Source organism: Electrona antarctica, assembly GCF_951216825.1.
Source record: "Electrona antarctica genome assembly, chromosome: 3".
NCBI classification, from domain to species: domain Eukaryota; kingdom Metazoa; phylum Chordata; class Actinopteri; order Myctophiformes; family Myctophidae; genus Electrona; species Electrona antarctica.
The window spans coordinates 32,539,545-32,555,646 of NC_136808.1; the positions used below are offsets into that span (position 1 = coordinate 32,539,545).

Here is a 16,102-nt window from a genome sequence, read left to right on the forward strand (position 1 = left end):
AAATTATTACTAAGGCCCTGGAGCATTGATCTCAATTTCTGTGGGTTTGGGTAAACAGCACCTTGTACGCCTACAAATCAAGTAATTAACACTTAAACAACCCAGTCCTCGCTAGGATCAAGGTCGGATGCAGCTTTTTTTTAAAGTGGGGATGAAGAGAGGAAATGAGATTGAGGAGGATCGAGGAAAGGGAGGAAAGATCATTTGATCAAGGAATGCAGAGGAAAAGGAGAAACGATCACTTGAAGTGTGTCTGTCTGGGAGGGACGGTGCACTCTGAATAGCCAATGAGGATGAACTAGACAAAGAAATCGAGCAGACATGGCCGGCAGCGTTGACATTGCTGCCGGTCTCACCATTCATCTCATTACACTCCCGTTGTCTTTTCGCTTTGTGTTGCTTGTTGCCATGTTCTTGTTTGTGTTGCCTTGCTGAGACAGAGACACACACATTTACTTTTACTTGAGTATTTATACTTAATACTCTCTACATCTCAAATGGCAAATATTGTACTTTTTTTAAACCCCACTGCAATTATTTGACAGCTTTAGCTACCAGTTACTTTTCAGATTTAGATTATTATTACAATAAAGCAGTATTTTATACTAGGCTATGGCTATTTGATAATAGCTGATCTACAAGCTCACAACACATCTCACTGTGACGAAAAGGAGTATTTTCTTCATATCGTAAACTTTAAAGGTAAGGTAAGTGATATTTTTGGTGAAAGCAAGGTTTTTTGTTAAAAGGTTAAAGCATGTATTCTGATAGTAATCATTGCTATAGAGTGTTTGCTCCATCACAGGGGTCTCTGTGTCTCTCCTCCAGCTTTTTAGTAAACAGAAAACAGGTGAGGTGACAACATTACTTCTCCCACCACTGCTTGCACCCCATGCTCCCCAACATACACACACCAATTCCATATTTTGTGTGTGTGTGTGTCCATATTTTGTAATATTATTTTATTGCGACCGAAGGTCGCGTTTAATGAAAACCTGCATCTCCCGTTCGTTAGTTAGTTAGTCACCCACGTCTCCATATATGTATTGCGCCTCGTGACATCACAGAGACACTTAGATCTCCTTATATGGATCTGACCTCGTGACATCTCGTGACATCACATGACCAAGATCACAGAGATAGATCTCCATATATGGTTGTCAGTCCATCAACCATACATGGAGAAGACTGGATCACCTAGATCTGCATATATGGAGCCGGCCAGCAACTCTACATCTGACCTCAAACCTCAAACCCTTAGATCTCCATATATGGAGCTGACCTGTTCTGAAATTCCATATGTTGATCCTTCCCCAGCCGTCCTTCCCGTTCTGACATTCCATTAGAATCCAGAATTAGTACTGACGCCCATGCCAAAGCACCAGCCCTCGCCCAGCAGTCTGCCTTCACCCAGGCGGATGCCTGCACGGTTATTTTCTATTTCCTTCTGCTGTTGCCCTATTTTGTACTGCACTGTGCAGTTTCAATACTGAGTAAGCTGAAACTAGAATTCTATTTAACACTCTTGACTATCTCTTTCAAGCCTAGTCTATTGTAATGTGTTTATAACGTGGAGAATGTCTTCGGTTGGACTTCTTCTCCATCGTACACCATGCTTTATCCGCAAGTAATAAACATTTTCCGTGAATTACGCATTTAGGATCTTCCACTATGCGTAAACGTTATCTAGTGGCCACACAACCCACTATTAATTTTGCCGACACCAATATTTGCAGGTGGAGGTGTGTCTGCACAGACTCTGCAGGCGCGTCAATGCGCTTTCAAAAACAAAACAACTGTGGATTGTAATGGGAGTTTTAGAATGCCAACTACAGTGCCAAATATATGCATTATTGTGTATTTATCTTCCTTCCATTAAGTCCCTTTGCTCACCAATGTGCTCAGTCTAATTCATGCAGCTGTCAATCTAACAGCTGACTGGACTTTTCCATGCTTACTATCACTGTCAGCGAATGTGTACTTGTGTAACTATTTGTGTGTCGCCCTTATCTTTAGCACAGACCCTTATATGACCATTAATTCAAGACTATAAGAACTGTTTGAGAATGGGGTTGGGGAGGCTTGCGCCCGGAGGGGCTGCTGGAACAGGCAAGGAGGCCTGTTCCTCACTCTCTGTATATTGTTTCTCTGCTGAATCTTCTTAATACATTCTCAATACTTCACCCTGAAGAACTTTGTCATTCCTTCATCTTTGGAAGATTATTTAATCGACAACAGCTATCTTATGCACACAGGTTTAGGACAACGGAAAGTGCCTCTTCAAACCACCCGTAATGCGAATCTGTTTGATAAAAGAATGCGCTCCTCAGATGGTGCGACCTGAGTGTGTAGCCCCCAGCCAAGACCCAGCCTGCGTTCAGTTTCATCACCTCATCACCCCATTACGCAGCAAATATGTAATGGATTTAAAATAATGTAAAATTCCACATAATCAGTAACACGTAGCTGATACTTGTGTCAACCAAATGAAAGGCAATTAAATGCTAGCTGGGTGTAATTGTTTCTGTTTCTGTCTGTGAGTCTGTTTAATTAATCCGATTTCCCGAATGATCGTTTTCGCTTGATAACGTTTCATAGAGAGGCAGTACACTTGCGATCTATATACCAACCGAAGTTTACAGATTACACAGCACTTAGATTTTTTTTAATGGTCCAGATTTGAGCGAGCTGTGAGGAAATTAAATGACGTGTGTCCCCAAATGAAGGAAATAGGGCTCCTGGCGCGAGATGGAGCCCCAGATCTATATGATATGTACTCCCTTGCCATACGACTTTAAGACATTTGTTTAAAGATATTTTTGCTTTTTTGCCTTTATTGATAGGGTACAGTATTTTTTTGGACAGGAAAGGAGAGAGACGGGGGAAAGACACGCGGCAAAGGCATACAGGCTCGGGACTAGAACCCACACCGCCAGGCTGGATTACCGCTCAGCCGCGGCCCAGGCCCTTTAAGACTTTTTTGAATGCCAATCTCTGTTGTCTCACTCGAAACCATCCATCCTCTAGCCCAGTTAATACCTTCTAAATGTATCACAGAAGTAGTATTAAATTGGAAGTAGTAGTAGTTTTTGTTACTTTCATATTTTCACTTTTATAGACAGTATATTGCTTTCTATTTCTATAGACAGCAAAATGATGATGATTATTATTATTATTATTATTATTATTATTATTGATTGCTTGCTTGTTTCTCGAAAAACAGTTTTTCGAGAAACTAGTTTTTTTAAAATGCCAATTACTTAATTGACAGTCCCAGCCTTGAGCAGACTGCTAGACTACCACTTAGAATAAGATAAGAATAGCTATGTATTCTTCTTATACTTAAGAAAATGTTAATTGTTTGAAAAAACATATCCAGGTGCAGTCAACATTGCAAAACAAAGTGAACCAGCAAAGGAATGCAATGCGCAGATTAGGATTAGAATCAGAAAACTAGTACCTAACACAGGCACTGTGGGGGAACTAAAATCAATTCTAGCTTACTTAAGTCATCAGCCTCACAGTGGGCATAATGGTGAACTAACAACATGCCACAGATTGTACCATTACAGTAGAGGGTCAGGCAAAGATCAACAGCCCGGAGGACTGTTTGGACATCACTCTCCCCCACTCTCACAACGACCTCAGATGAGACGCATATTACTAAGCGGAGGAAAATAAACTAACAAGAATAATCTGGACTGGGGGTCCAATGGGCGGCACCACCACTGCTCAATTGTTTTGGATGCACCCACTCCTCCCCCAAGCAAATTGAGCAAAGAGATATTATAAAAAAATACAAAATATGAATAAAACATTATTTATTTAACCTTACTGAGTTTAATTGGCCCTCTGTTCACGAGGCAAAGCAAATATTCACCTAGGGATATATGCAAAATATTCATATAAACAAGAAATACAGTACTATACTTGTTCAAACAAGTTCGTTGGAGGTGGCACTGAAAACGTCTTGTCTATCATCATCGTGTGTACAATATGTTAACGATACACGATTCTGCACCAATGCCTGTGCTAATTCAATGAATGATCTTACATACTGACTGTAGTTTTCTTTTTTATCTGAAAGTCACCTTGAGCCAATAAATGTCAATTTTTGATGGTAGAGCTGTAATAGACAGTGAATCCAATCGATTTCTCCCACTGAACCCACGTTAGCCTTGAAGGTTAAATACAGTGTGATACAGTTTTTAAAAGCTCGAGCCAACACTAACAGTCTACTAACCTGCTTTCTTTCCCACGCACGCACGCACGCACACACGCACGCACGCACGCACGCACGCACGCACGCACGCACGCACGCACGCACGCACATACACACACACACACACACACACACACACACACACACACGTTTTCCAAACATAATTTGCATAATTATATTATATTAATGCCAGCAGTTACAACTTTACAGGCTCCGGCCGCCATTACAGTGAGCGAGCACTCACTCACTCACTCACTCACTCACTCACTCACTCACTCACTCACTCACTCACTCACTCACTCACTCACTCACTCACTCACTCACTCACTCACTCACTCACTCACTCACTCACTCACTCACTCACTCTCACTCACTCACTCACTCTCTCTCTCTCTCTCTCTCTCTCTCTCAGTCATCTCACTGCATGAAGCCGTAGTATTGAGAATATCTACCTAGCAGGGCCATGAAGCAGATGCAGATGGCGAAGAGAGAGCTGAAGCTGAGGCCGACGTCGTCTCTGTAGATGGCCAGCGGGGTTTCACAATGGCGCCCCCTGTAGCCCTCTGGGCAGTGGCACGTGAACTTGGAGGGTGTCTGAGCCACGCAGGTCCCTTGGTGACAGGGACGTGTAGCACACAATGTGTACAGGCACGTTCTCCTGGTCCCGTTCACGCGCAACATGTGCCCGGGTGGACACCTGTGGGGATGGTAGAGAGAGAACAGTAAGTAAGTCAGTCAGTTTAATTTATAAAGCACCTTTCGAAACAATGTTACAAGGTACTCTACAATGGACACAATATAAACAATCAAGTTGAAACAAGTTAAAACAGGGAAAAATAGCACAATAGTGTAATAATAGAGTTCAACAATGATTAAACAAAACAAAATAAATGTGTTTTAGCATGCTCTTAAAACCATAGACTGACTCAGCATTTTTTAAAGCCAAAGGTAGGGCGTTCCACACTGTAGGAACAACCACTGCAAAGGCCCGGTCACCCTTTGTTTAGAGCTTGGTCGTGGGTATTTCCAGAAGACCTTAGTCAGAGGACATGAGAGGTCTCACATTGGTCTTAGGTGGCAGTAGGTCAATAATATACAGGAACAGGGAGAGAGAGATAAAGGGTTAGGAAGGTATAGGAAGGAGAGGGATTTAAAGAAAAACAGGTCGACATGTGATGTGAGAGAAAATTGGGTGGGGAAAACGGGGTAAGATATATGAATAAAATTAAGAATTCTAGTTAAAATTCTGCTAACGCCAGTTGGACTGGTACCTGGTTTCATACATGATTACTTTCTTGTTTAGTAAAATGGGCAAAACAGCTTCATAAATAATGTGCATCTATAAATCTATAAAACTGCATCACCACAAGATTTTGTATGAGGTTCACTGTAAAACTAAGTGATGCATACATTTATTTATAGGTTAGAGTTTCATAAAAATATGACCCACTCCACGGAACGACACTCCTTGCAGTCACAGAAGCACTACATGCTGCTGCCTAGGCTGCCTCCCACGCTGTAGTCCTGATTCTTCTAGATCTATCAGCAGCATTTGACACAGTGAACCACCAGCTGCTCCTGGATACCCTTGCTGACCTAGGCATCACTGGGACGGCACTAAAGTGGTTCTCCTCCTACCTAACCAACCGGACCTACTATAGGTTTCTTGGAAAGGTTTGCTGTCATCCCCCCGAACCCTCCTAACTGGATCTGTACTTGGTCCCCTCCTTTTCTCCCTGTACACTAAATCTCTTGGCACTGTCATCTCTGCTCACAATCTATCTTATCACTGCGATGACACTCGACTGTTTCTATCCTCCCCCCCTCTGCTACTCAGGTGGAAGAACGCGTCGCTGCATGCCTGGCTGACATCTCACAGTGGATGTCTTCTAACAGGTTCCGTGCTGTAGGCGTAAATACGAGCTTACCTTAACTCTGTCCAGCTTGCCATCGCCGTAAAGGCGAGTTTTGTTTAATCCACGTTAATCGGCGATTGATTCGCATCAAATTTAGCATGTTGGAGCATTTTTAGCATTTTTAGTGTACATGGACATGGACACTAAAAATGTACATGCATAGTGTACATGCATACACCTTCCCTAATGATTATATCTGGTTTCAGTATTTATTTATGGTGTATTGTCTCTATTAAGGTTATTATAGCAGTCAATTTATATTGGGGGTCGGGAGGGGGCGGGGCGGGGGTCCCGAGACATTGCCAAAGCATTTCCGGCCAAAAACATTGAGAACCCCTGCCATACAAGACTGAGCTTCTCTTCTTCCCACGCATTGGTAACGTCTGTCCCAACATCCAGGAACCTTGGTGCTGGACAGTCAGCTCTCGTTCAAAGCACACATTACAGCCGTCACTCGATCCTGTAGGTTACAAAACTCTGTACAAAACTCTGATGCTGGCATTCAAAGCAACCAAAGGTACTGTATGGCACCCCTATATCTTGCAAGTGTGATCGCACCCTACAAACCCTCCCGTGCGCTCAGATCAGCCGACGCAGGGAAGCTGGAAGTACCTTCGCTAAAGAAAACGCTGTGCTCCACACGTCCCAAACTCTTCTCCCTTCTGGCTCTAAAACTATGGAATGCACTATTGCACTTCCCATTGCAATCAGAACTGCAGACTCACTCCCAATCTTCCGCCGCAGTCTGAAAACCCACCTCTTCAGACTCCATCTTAGCCAATAGCACTTGCCGTAGTACTTGCCCTAGCCTCGACCTCCTACAGGCGTATGCATAGGCTCAACTTATGTAACTGAAATAGCACTTTGTATGTAACACTCTATAGTGGTTCCCAAACTGTGGTGCGTGCACCCCTTGTGGTGCGCAAGCTCCTTCTAGGGGGTGCGCGACATGGAAAGGCTAATGGTGGTGCTATGGTTTTATTTTAAATATATTATTATTGACATATTATTCCAATATATGGCAAGTATATGCAGAATATAGACTATGCTGCAAATATTATGCCATATTCATTTATATACCAGTATGTGCATATATGTAGATTAAAAGGAAATAAATGGACAGACAGACAGACAGCCCGACCGACCGACCCTGTAGTTGGAGAAAATAAAACAAAAAACAAATAAAAACATTAATGGGAAAATAGTCTATATAGTTTATATAGCCTACAGATATAGATATAGATTATCTGTGGCCAAAGCTGCAAATAGAGAATGACCTGGTTTTACTGTGTCGTGTATCACTTCCATTTTTGTCTTTGCCTGGAGACATTCTGCACTGTCTTCAATGTATGTGTGTAGCACTACATAACTAAACCATATAAACTGCATCTGCTATATCCAAAACAAGATTGCAAAATCCACAGTGTGTCCTATTGTTTTCTCTGTATAAAATGATGTTCGATTGGCAGATGCACTCCAGCATGGTTGTAAGAAACCAAATGAGCTTCTAGTGTCCAAACCCCTGAGTCTCTACAATTGTGGAATTCCTAGTCTAGCCTCTCAACTTTCCATATACTGTATATTGTAACAAAGGAGCTGATTTTCATGAAAATATTACATAGTGCCTCTTTAATGGGACCAACCAGTGAATGTGAACGAGATTAGAGCCACAAAGGAATAAAAATGTGGATGGATCAGAGGGCATTTGAGGTTCGATATCAAACAATAAGAGAATGAAAAAGGTGCAGCGGAGCACAGCTGGTTAGTTGAAGTTAAAGAAGCATATGTGGGTGAGTGGAGTCGAGTCAGGGAGAAAAGACAATACACTAAAACGCTTGGGAAATTAGACAGGCATACATGACCAGAAATCCATATTTTGTGCAGTATATGCAGCATTAAGAGCTCTCAGATTTTCTGTGCATCGGCAGTGGGGTTGTTGCCGAGTCTGACATCGCAATTGATGGGTTCAGAGGTTTGACACGCAACAGTGGAATCAGTACAGCTGGCGCAGCAATGCGTGCACTGCGGGGAGATCTTTGCACTGCATTGAAGAGGTTGACACCATTTGCCTTAAGTTTTGTCTAATTGACCTTTTGCACTCATGTATAGTGAAATCCCCAGCGGTCCAATACAAAGCAGAAGCCAAGTAGGAGGGAAGTGTGAAATCTGTCTTTGTTCATTCTGACGGGACCTAAGCTTTCTTGTGGTTAACATAAGTGTGTTGAAAGTAGCCTCTAGGGTGTAGTTATATATAATTGTGCTCTGGCACTTCTTTAATGGTGAAAGCATTTGCTCTTTTTTTCACCCCTACGCTGATCCGACTTCATACTGTATGCCAATATAGAGGTCCGCCCGCCCACCGGCCCGACAGGCGGGAGGATGGCCGTTCCTTAAGCACATTTTAATATAGGATTATCAAATAGGCGCCAAATAAGTACATTTTTGTAAGTAATGGGAATTGTCACCAAATGCATGGTTAGTTTTTGACACACTGTTTATGAATGTGATTTGGTCATGGTACTCAAAACGTACAGACACGTTTATCTATGTCTTAGTGCCTGAAACTCAGAGAAAACTGGCTAGTTATCGGCTGAGTGCTACAGTTCACTGCCCTCCGATTAGACACCTAGTTAGAGAAAATGTGCGAAATGTGTGGCAAATCTGGAAAAAAAATGCTTACGACTAGCTTTCTTCACAAATGTGTTCATAAAGGTGTCTACTATAACATATACATTTGTTCCAACCCAACTCCCTTGGGAAACTTTGTGACAGCTGCTGAAAGTGGGGGTACCATTAACAACCAATATTAGGCAAAATTCCCCAAAAAATAATTTTGCTTTAGGTAGCATGTGACATGTGAAACTAGGGGGTTTTCATGATGCTGAATCCATTCCAAGCATTAGTTTTGCACAAAAATACTCCTTGGGCTAAATTCAGCCATAGCCACTTGCCTAAATGTGCTGACCTCATCACATTTGTGATGACGGCTATGGGCATTTTTAGGCAAAGGAGTGTTTTTTGTGCAAAACTAATGCTTGCAATTGATTCAGAATCATGAAAACCCCCTAGTTTGACATGTCACATGCTACTTAAAGTACATTTTAATTTGGTCACAAAGTTTCCCAAGGGAGTTGGGTTGGAACAAATTTACTGTACTTTATATGTGATTGTAGATATCTTTATGAACACATCTGTGAAGAAAGCTAGTGGTAAGCATTTCTTTTGCAGATTTGCCACACATTTCACTAATTTTCCCACAGACTTCGCCAGACATTTCGCTAATTTTCCCTTAACCACATACTGGCTGAATTGGATATTTCCATCGGTTGCACCAGTCATTGGTTCTATGGCTAAAGCAGCATTATAGTACTTTACCTCTCTAAGACCAGCATGTAGAGCCTAGTGCAAGTACAACTTCAATTGAAAATAATAATACCCTCATGCACCTCTCACAGAAGGGGGGTAAAGGACAAGTCCAAAATCCAAATTGTAAAAAAGATGACGTATTATTAATAATACTGTTAAATAATAATAATAATAATAATAATAATTGTAATAATAATAATAATAATAATAATAATCAGTGTAATGTAATATAACCAATGTAATAATGGTGTACATGTGGTCATAGCATCCCCCTACTATTTAAACAGCGCATATAGCTATAGCTATAGATAGATAGATAGATAGATAGATAGATAGATAGATAGATAGATAGATAGATAGATAGATAGATAGTCATATAGACATAGATATATAGATATGGATGTGTATCAATATATATAATAGAACTATGACAATTTGAATACAAAACACAATGAGTAGGTATACTGTGTTGTATTATGTCAAGTCGTGTATATTGTATTATTGAAGACAATTTCATGGTGAATTAAATGGTTATTTAAAATCCTCTCCCTAGACAAAGTCAGGGTAGAATGCGAGTTAACAGCCTAAGGCTGGTTGTCTCATATTTCAGCTCTGCCCCGAGGTATAGCCGAAAGGCACACATGCAAATCACAGACTCCTCCCCACGCTGGAGAAAATGGTAAAATTCAAGGACATGCTCTCTCTCTCTTTTTTTGTCTCACACAAAAGCCCCTTCTACACAGGCTGTTCAAGACAGAAAGCTGTGTCATACAGAATACTGTTCTGTATAAAAGGTACAGTGCTTAAATTGTAAACTGTACGGTCATACATTTCAGTACTTCTTAGAGGCAAATATTATACTGCACTATACTTATTTGAGATAGTTACTTTGTAGATTTTGATACTTGAGAAAAGATTATCTGCGAGTGATACTTAGGACAGATACAATTAGGTTCTTTCACAGGGGCACTGGTGTGATCTATGTTAACTTAACACATATGGTTGGCTGAAACCTACGTAAAGAAGGAAGGAAACCTATGACCACATACGAAGGTGAAGGGGTAACTAAACCCATGGCTAAGAAGTCTGTGTTAGAGAAAAGGCCTTGTGCACACCTACAAGTACAGGTGCATATGGAGCCGGCAACCAAATGTGAATCATGAGAAGAAAAGGGTCCCGCACACTGTCTTCACTTATATAGCAGCATACCTGATGAAGGTCGTTTAGACCGAAACATTGTCACTCTGAATAAAACTTGCTGCTCTAGAAGTGAAGACAGTGTGCGGGACCCTTTTCTTCTTAAGAAGTCTGTGTTAAAAGTGCCCCAGGTGGGACATTTTGAGAAATTATGAGTAACAGCAAGAGCGCACGAGAGAGAGAGAGAGAGAGAGAGAGAGAGGGAGAGAGAGAGAGATTGTGTGTGTGTGTGTGTGTGCGTGCGTGCGTGCGTGCGTGCGTGCGTGCGTGCGTGCGTGCGTGCGTGCGTGCGTGCGTGCGTGCGTGCGTGCGTGCGTGCGTGCTCACCTGCATTCATGGACCCTCCACAGGTCAACACACGTGAAGGGCGAGCTACATTTATTCCTTTTGCAGGAGTCCGAGGAACAACCCAGAGAGAGCCCCTGCATGCTGACTTGGGAGACCCCATCTCTCGGCTGGCTGTCCAGTGGGATGTAATGACCGTTGAGGCGCAGGTCCCTCATGCAGCCTGGCCAATGGTGAGGAAACCGGAGACAGACAGAGGTGAAACATGCATGGATTATGCACAAACAAATTATTCCACTTTCCATACATGGTGCTCACCTGCACGCACGCACGCACGCACACATGCGTGCACAAACAGTCGCACGCACGCACGCACGCACGCACACACACACACACACACACACACACACACACACACACACACACACACACACACACACCACACACACACAAACACTATGTCTCTGTCATCTCTGCCTCTTTTGCCAGGGAAGGCTTTTAGAGTCCATTTAATAAACATGGTTATTTTCTCTTTCGGCCTGGGGCAACACGCTGTCTACACCTCTCACTGCAGGGACCTTTCTCTTTCTCTCTCTCTCTCTCTGCACTCCCTCCATCCCTCTTTGGGAAGGCCATAACCCCAGCTAAGTGTAGCAGTGCATCTGGAGGAATTAAACACTAAACTGACCAATAAATCATTCATTAGCATCTATATAAAAACCTCCCTCGAAAGCAAAGTGGTTATGAGTTCATAAAAAAGGCATAATTCTAGCAAAACCCTTCAGCGGATATATTAGTTTTCCTGGCTTGTGCATCCACGAGCCTGTATTAAACACATTTTTGTGTTTCTCAAAAATGTGTCCATGCTATTTGAGGCTAATTTCTTTCTGCCATTGCTCTGTATTTAGCCTGAAAGAACGTTCCCTTTTAATGGACTCGATGAGCGGATTCAAACTAGCAATGGAAACCAACGCCGGCTCCCTATTGGTTCACCAACGTGCAGTATGTGCCCATCTCCCCCCCCCCCCCCCCCTCCCCCTCATCCTCCCCTCCCCGGGTAGAACACAGTGGAGCACACTGACATCCCCAAATTTGGAGCAACGCCCCTCTGCACTATGATTGGTTAGGGAAATACAAGGTTCACTTCCAATCCTACGGCACATTTCCTGGCTCGTTCGCCCAGGCTTTTTTTTCTTTTTTTTTTTTGTTCTTTTGAAAACTAAACGCCTGGGTCCGCGAGGCTACTCTGTATCAGTTCTCTGTCAAATGGGCCACAGAGACGAGACATGTTTTCATCATTAAACTTATATAGCAGTCAAAGTGTTTGGAGAACGTATCTCTCCTCGCGGAGAAAGTTCCCCTAGACTCAATCTTGGGTCCTCTTCTAAAAGACTCCATATCAGTATGCAAAACTTTTGGCTCCCTTGACACAGTAAAAAGCTAGCACTGGCAATCTGCTCTGGCAGAAAATCAACAGCTGAATGGCCTGAAAGTCAACGTGGGGTGACTGGGTCCTGCTCCACTAGCATAAATCAATCATTTCTGCATGAAACCCCTCTACTTCCACACTGGACAACCTAATCTACATCAGTACACAGTCAAATTCTCAGTGTTCATTTAACTTAAGAGCATACGAATGTAACCAAATGGACACAGAAGAGTATTCCTATTCTGGATGGAATTACATCGGCCTCCAGCCAAGAAATCACATAAACCACCTACATAACATTGAAAGAATCAGGCACATAAAAAAGATACAGAAAAAGGTATCCACACGTATTTTTACATTATTATTATTATTATTATTATTTTATTTTTTATCTCATTTGGCCCCAACTTAATGCTTCTGAGAGGATGACGCCCTACTGATGATGGCGACCCACCATTAAGGATAACTTTCCACTCACAAAAGATTTCTCAAAATCTACTGGCTGATTACCATGAAACTTGTTGAGCGTGTTCATGCTTTTCCCAGCCCTTTCTGATTCTGATGCCCCATTGGACTTTGCTCTGTGCAATTGGAAATTCTTGCCTGATTGGCTAGAGTCTAGCCAATCAGGCAAAAAAAAAAAGAATCCATACACACAATGTCTCAATCTCAAATGGACTGATTGCCATATACCTTTATGCACTCAGTACTGGCAAGGATGAACCCTACTGATGGGTGCCTGATGGAGGGGAAAGGAACTGTTTGGAATAACGTGTTCCTTCCACGTGCTACGTCCTACCGGGGAAACTCCCCCTTGTCAGGTGATAAGAAGCGACGTGCTCACTCCTCGTGCATTGAAGGAATCATGAGCTCAGTTCAGGGCTCTCCCCAGGTTGGCACACACGTGCGCACACACACACACACACACACACACACACACACACACACAAACACACAAACACACACACACACACACACACACACACACACACACACACACACACACACACACACACACACACACACACACACACTATAGCCTTCAGGCTTTTTAACCTTTGACTGGGCTTAACGGGTGCTTGTGTCAGAAGCAGTATTAGATTTTAATGATTACCAGGGTGCAATCGGAGCCGACCTCCACATATCAAAGATAATGATGTTCACGTAATCCTTGGACTCACACTTACAGAATCTGGCCTTGGAAGATCTGGCCTTGACTGAGACTCTGAACCCCCGACTGCCCCACTGGAATTGTTCAGTGGCCAATGGTATTATAGGTCTGCAGCTATTCTCAGGCAGCAGCTCCCATGGTGCATATGAGAAATGTGAACTGCTGTATATCAGCGGAATGTAAGTGCAACATTATGACCTACGCTTTGGGAACCTATTTTTGAAATAAACATAAACTAACCAGTGGGGGCTCTGTGTGCGAACTTCCGTTTTATCAATCCAAAAGTTAATCATCTCTGCAGGGCAGATACTGATCATTCCACACCAGGTTTAATGAACATCTGGCCATCCGTTCTCTAGCTATTTTGGCTAACAGACGGACAAACAGACAAACAGACAGACAGAGGTGGGAATATTATCCTCGTCCAACTTTGGCAGCAGAGGGGGAGACAAAAAGGTAAAGTACAGACAGTGGTGGAAAAAGTACTCAGATATTTTACCTAAATAAAAGTATCAGTACCTCAATGTAGAAAGTCTTTTGAAAATCTGTATCACATCGTGGGGCATTGTGAGCTGTGAGTAGATCGGCTATTTTCAAATTGCCAAAATGTATACTGTAGGGCTGAATTGGTTAGATTTTAATGATTACCAGGGTGCAATCGGAGCCGACCTCCACATATCAAAGATAATGATGTTCACGTAAGTAACTAAACTTTTAAAATAATTTTAAAAAGTACAATATTTGCCTCTGAGATGAAAGTCAAAGTACGTACAATTTTAGTACAGTACAGAGTAAATTTACTTAGTTACTTTCCACCACTGAGTACAGACAAGAATCAACGTAGTGTACGGTAACGTATAGAAATGTAATGTTCGGTGTGTTTCCGCCTACCCTGGAAGGTCCTGTTCAGCCCCGAGGGGAGGGCGTTTCCCAGCATGACCACGGTGGGGTCGATGACGATCTCTCTGCTCCGTCCCCGAAAGCCGGTGACCTCTCGTTGGCCTCCGCCACCGTCCAGCCGTAGGGTCATCTCGTTGTCGTGGCGATCCAGGACCACCTCGTGCCACTCGCCGTTGTCCAGGCGGTAGGTGGGCAGTGTGAGGTTGTAGTCTCCGTCGCCCAGGTTGTACAAAACACAGAGGAGCCCCTGGTAGATCTAGAGTTAAAGGGATGGTGAGCACTTCAGGGTTGACTTAGATCTCAAACTTTATATCCACATTGATCCAGTCCAGAATCATTTTTGTGCTGTGAGCAGTTTTTTTCTTTTTTTTTTACTCCAACTTCACCTCATTTCAGCAGATAATGACAAAAACCTTGGCTATTAAGACAAAATGTGCAGGGGGCCTGAGCCAGCTGGAGTTTTTTGTCAAGTCGGATCCTGCTGTGTTAAGGCAAAATATTAATGTCAAGGTCTAACTAGAGGGGAAGATTTTCTCAAGAAAATACAAGGTGGTTAGTGTCGTGCCGATCAACAGTGTTCCTTCCCGGTTGCCATGCGATGACTAGTCAGTCCCGGGTGTGTGGATGGATATTACAGAGGATGTAATTTAAATAGATGCAAATTAAAACAACACATACTGTAGTGTACAGTGGAGTGTAACTCTTCAGAGGATTTCAATTTATTTCAATTAATCATTCACAACTTTCGTTGTCTTTTCCCTCTTAGCATATCTCATGAGAATGGCAAACCAATCAGCAACCATCCTACACACATTGTTTTATTCACTTGGATTACATTGAATCACTGACTATGTTGACACATGATTCACTATATTGAAAATCCAAGAATGGATGGTTTGAAACCAGGCAATAATATAGCCTTCATAATGCATCTTTTAAGCAATCAGAATAAGAATACCAAACTAGCAGGTTAACATTAATCAAATTACCTTGATACTTGAGTATACAGTATGTACAGTATGTATTTAAATATTCATAAATATTCATCTAATATTTAATATAACTATAGCGGTGCCCGTTCCTACGGGCACCGCTATAGTGCCGATGCAAGTTGGGAATGCATCCCCCACCCAGATATTATGTCTGTGTCCCTGTTATGCCCATATATGGAGTTATTTGTCAGTCATGCCCAAATATGGAGTCTATGCAGACGTCAGAATGATGTCAGAACAGGCCAGCTCCATAAATGGACACTGGGCAGGGGCCCTGTCCAGAGCCCGTGCAGAGGCCTTTTTGGGGCGGTTCTGGACAACCGTGGGTCAGACCGACTCGACACCGGGCACTGCACTCCCTGTGGTGGTGTGGAACGCGTGTGTCGAACGGTGGGGGTGGGGCGAACGGTTCTCGAGTTACAAAATACTATTAGAACTTGAATAACTTGAGAGAGTACAATGGATGTTCTGTTGTGCAAGTTGAATTAACACTCAGGGTTTGACAGTGTATATACACTAGTTGTATCTCCTGCTGTAGTTATCAGACTAATGGATATCAAGAGGAAGAGTTACACTGCTCTAATCACACTAATGTGTTCAGGGGTGTGTGTGTGTACACACACA

General features: G+C 42.7%; 1 protein-coding gene across 1 annotated transcript in view; it reads right to left on the bottom strand.

The window, feature by feature from the left end:
• LOC306919737 (neural-cadherin) overlaps window positions 1–16,102 on the bottom strand; it is a gene marked incomplete at both ends in the record, with an annotated part of 380,035 nt that overhangs the window by 24,635 nt on the left and 339,298 nt on the right. The window contains 3 exons of the mRNA XM_079496290.1: window positions 4,675–4,919; window positions 11,029–11,209; window positions 14,478–14,742. Coding sequence (XP_079352416.1) covers window positions 4,675–4,919; window positions 11,029–11,209; window positions 14,478–14,742 — 691 coding nt within the window. The remainder of the gene's footprint in view (window positions 1–4,674; window positions 4,920–11,028; window positions 11,210–14,477; window positions 14,743–16,102) is intronic.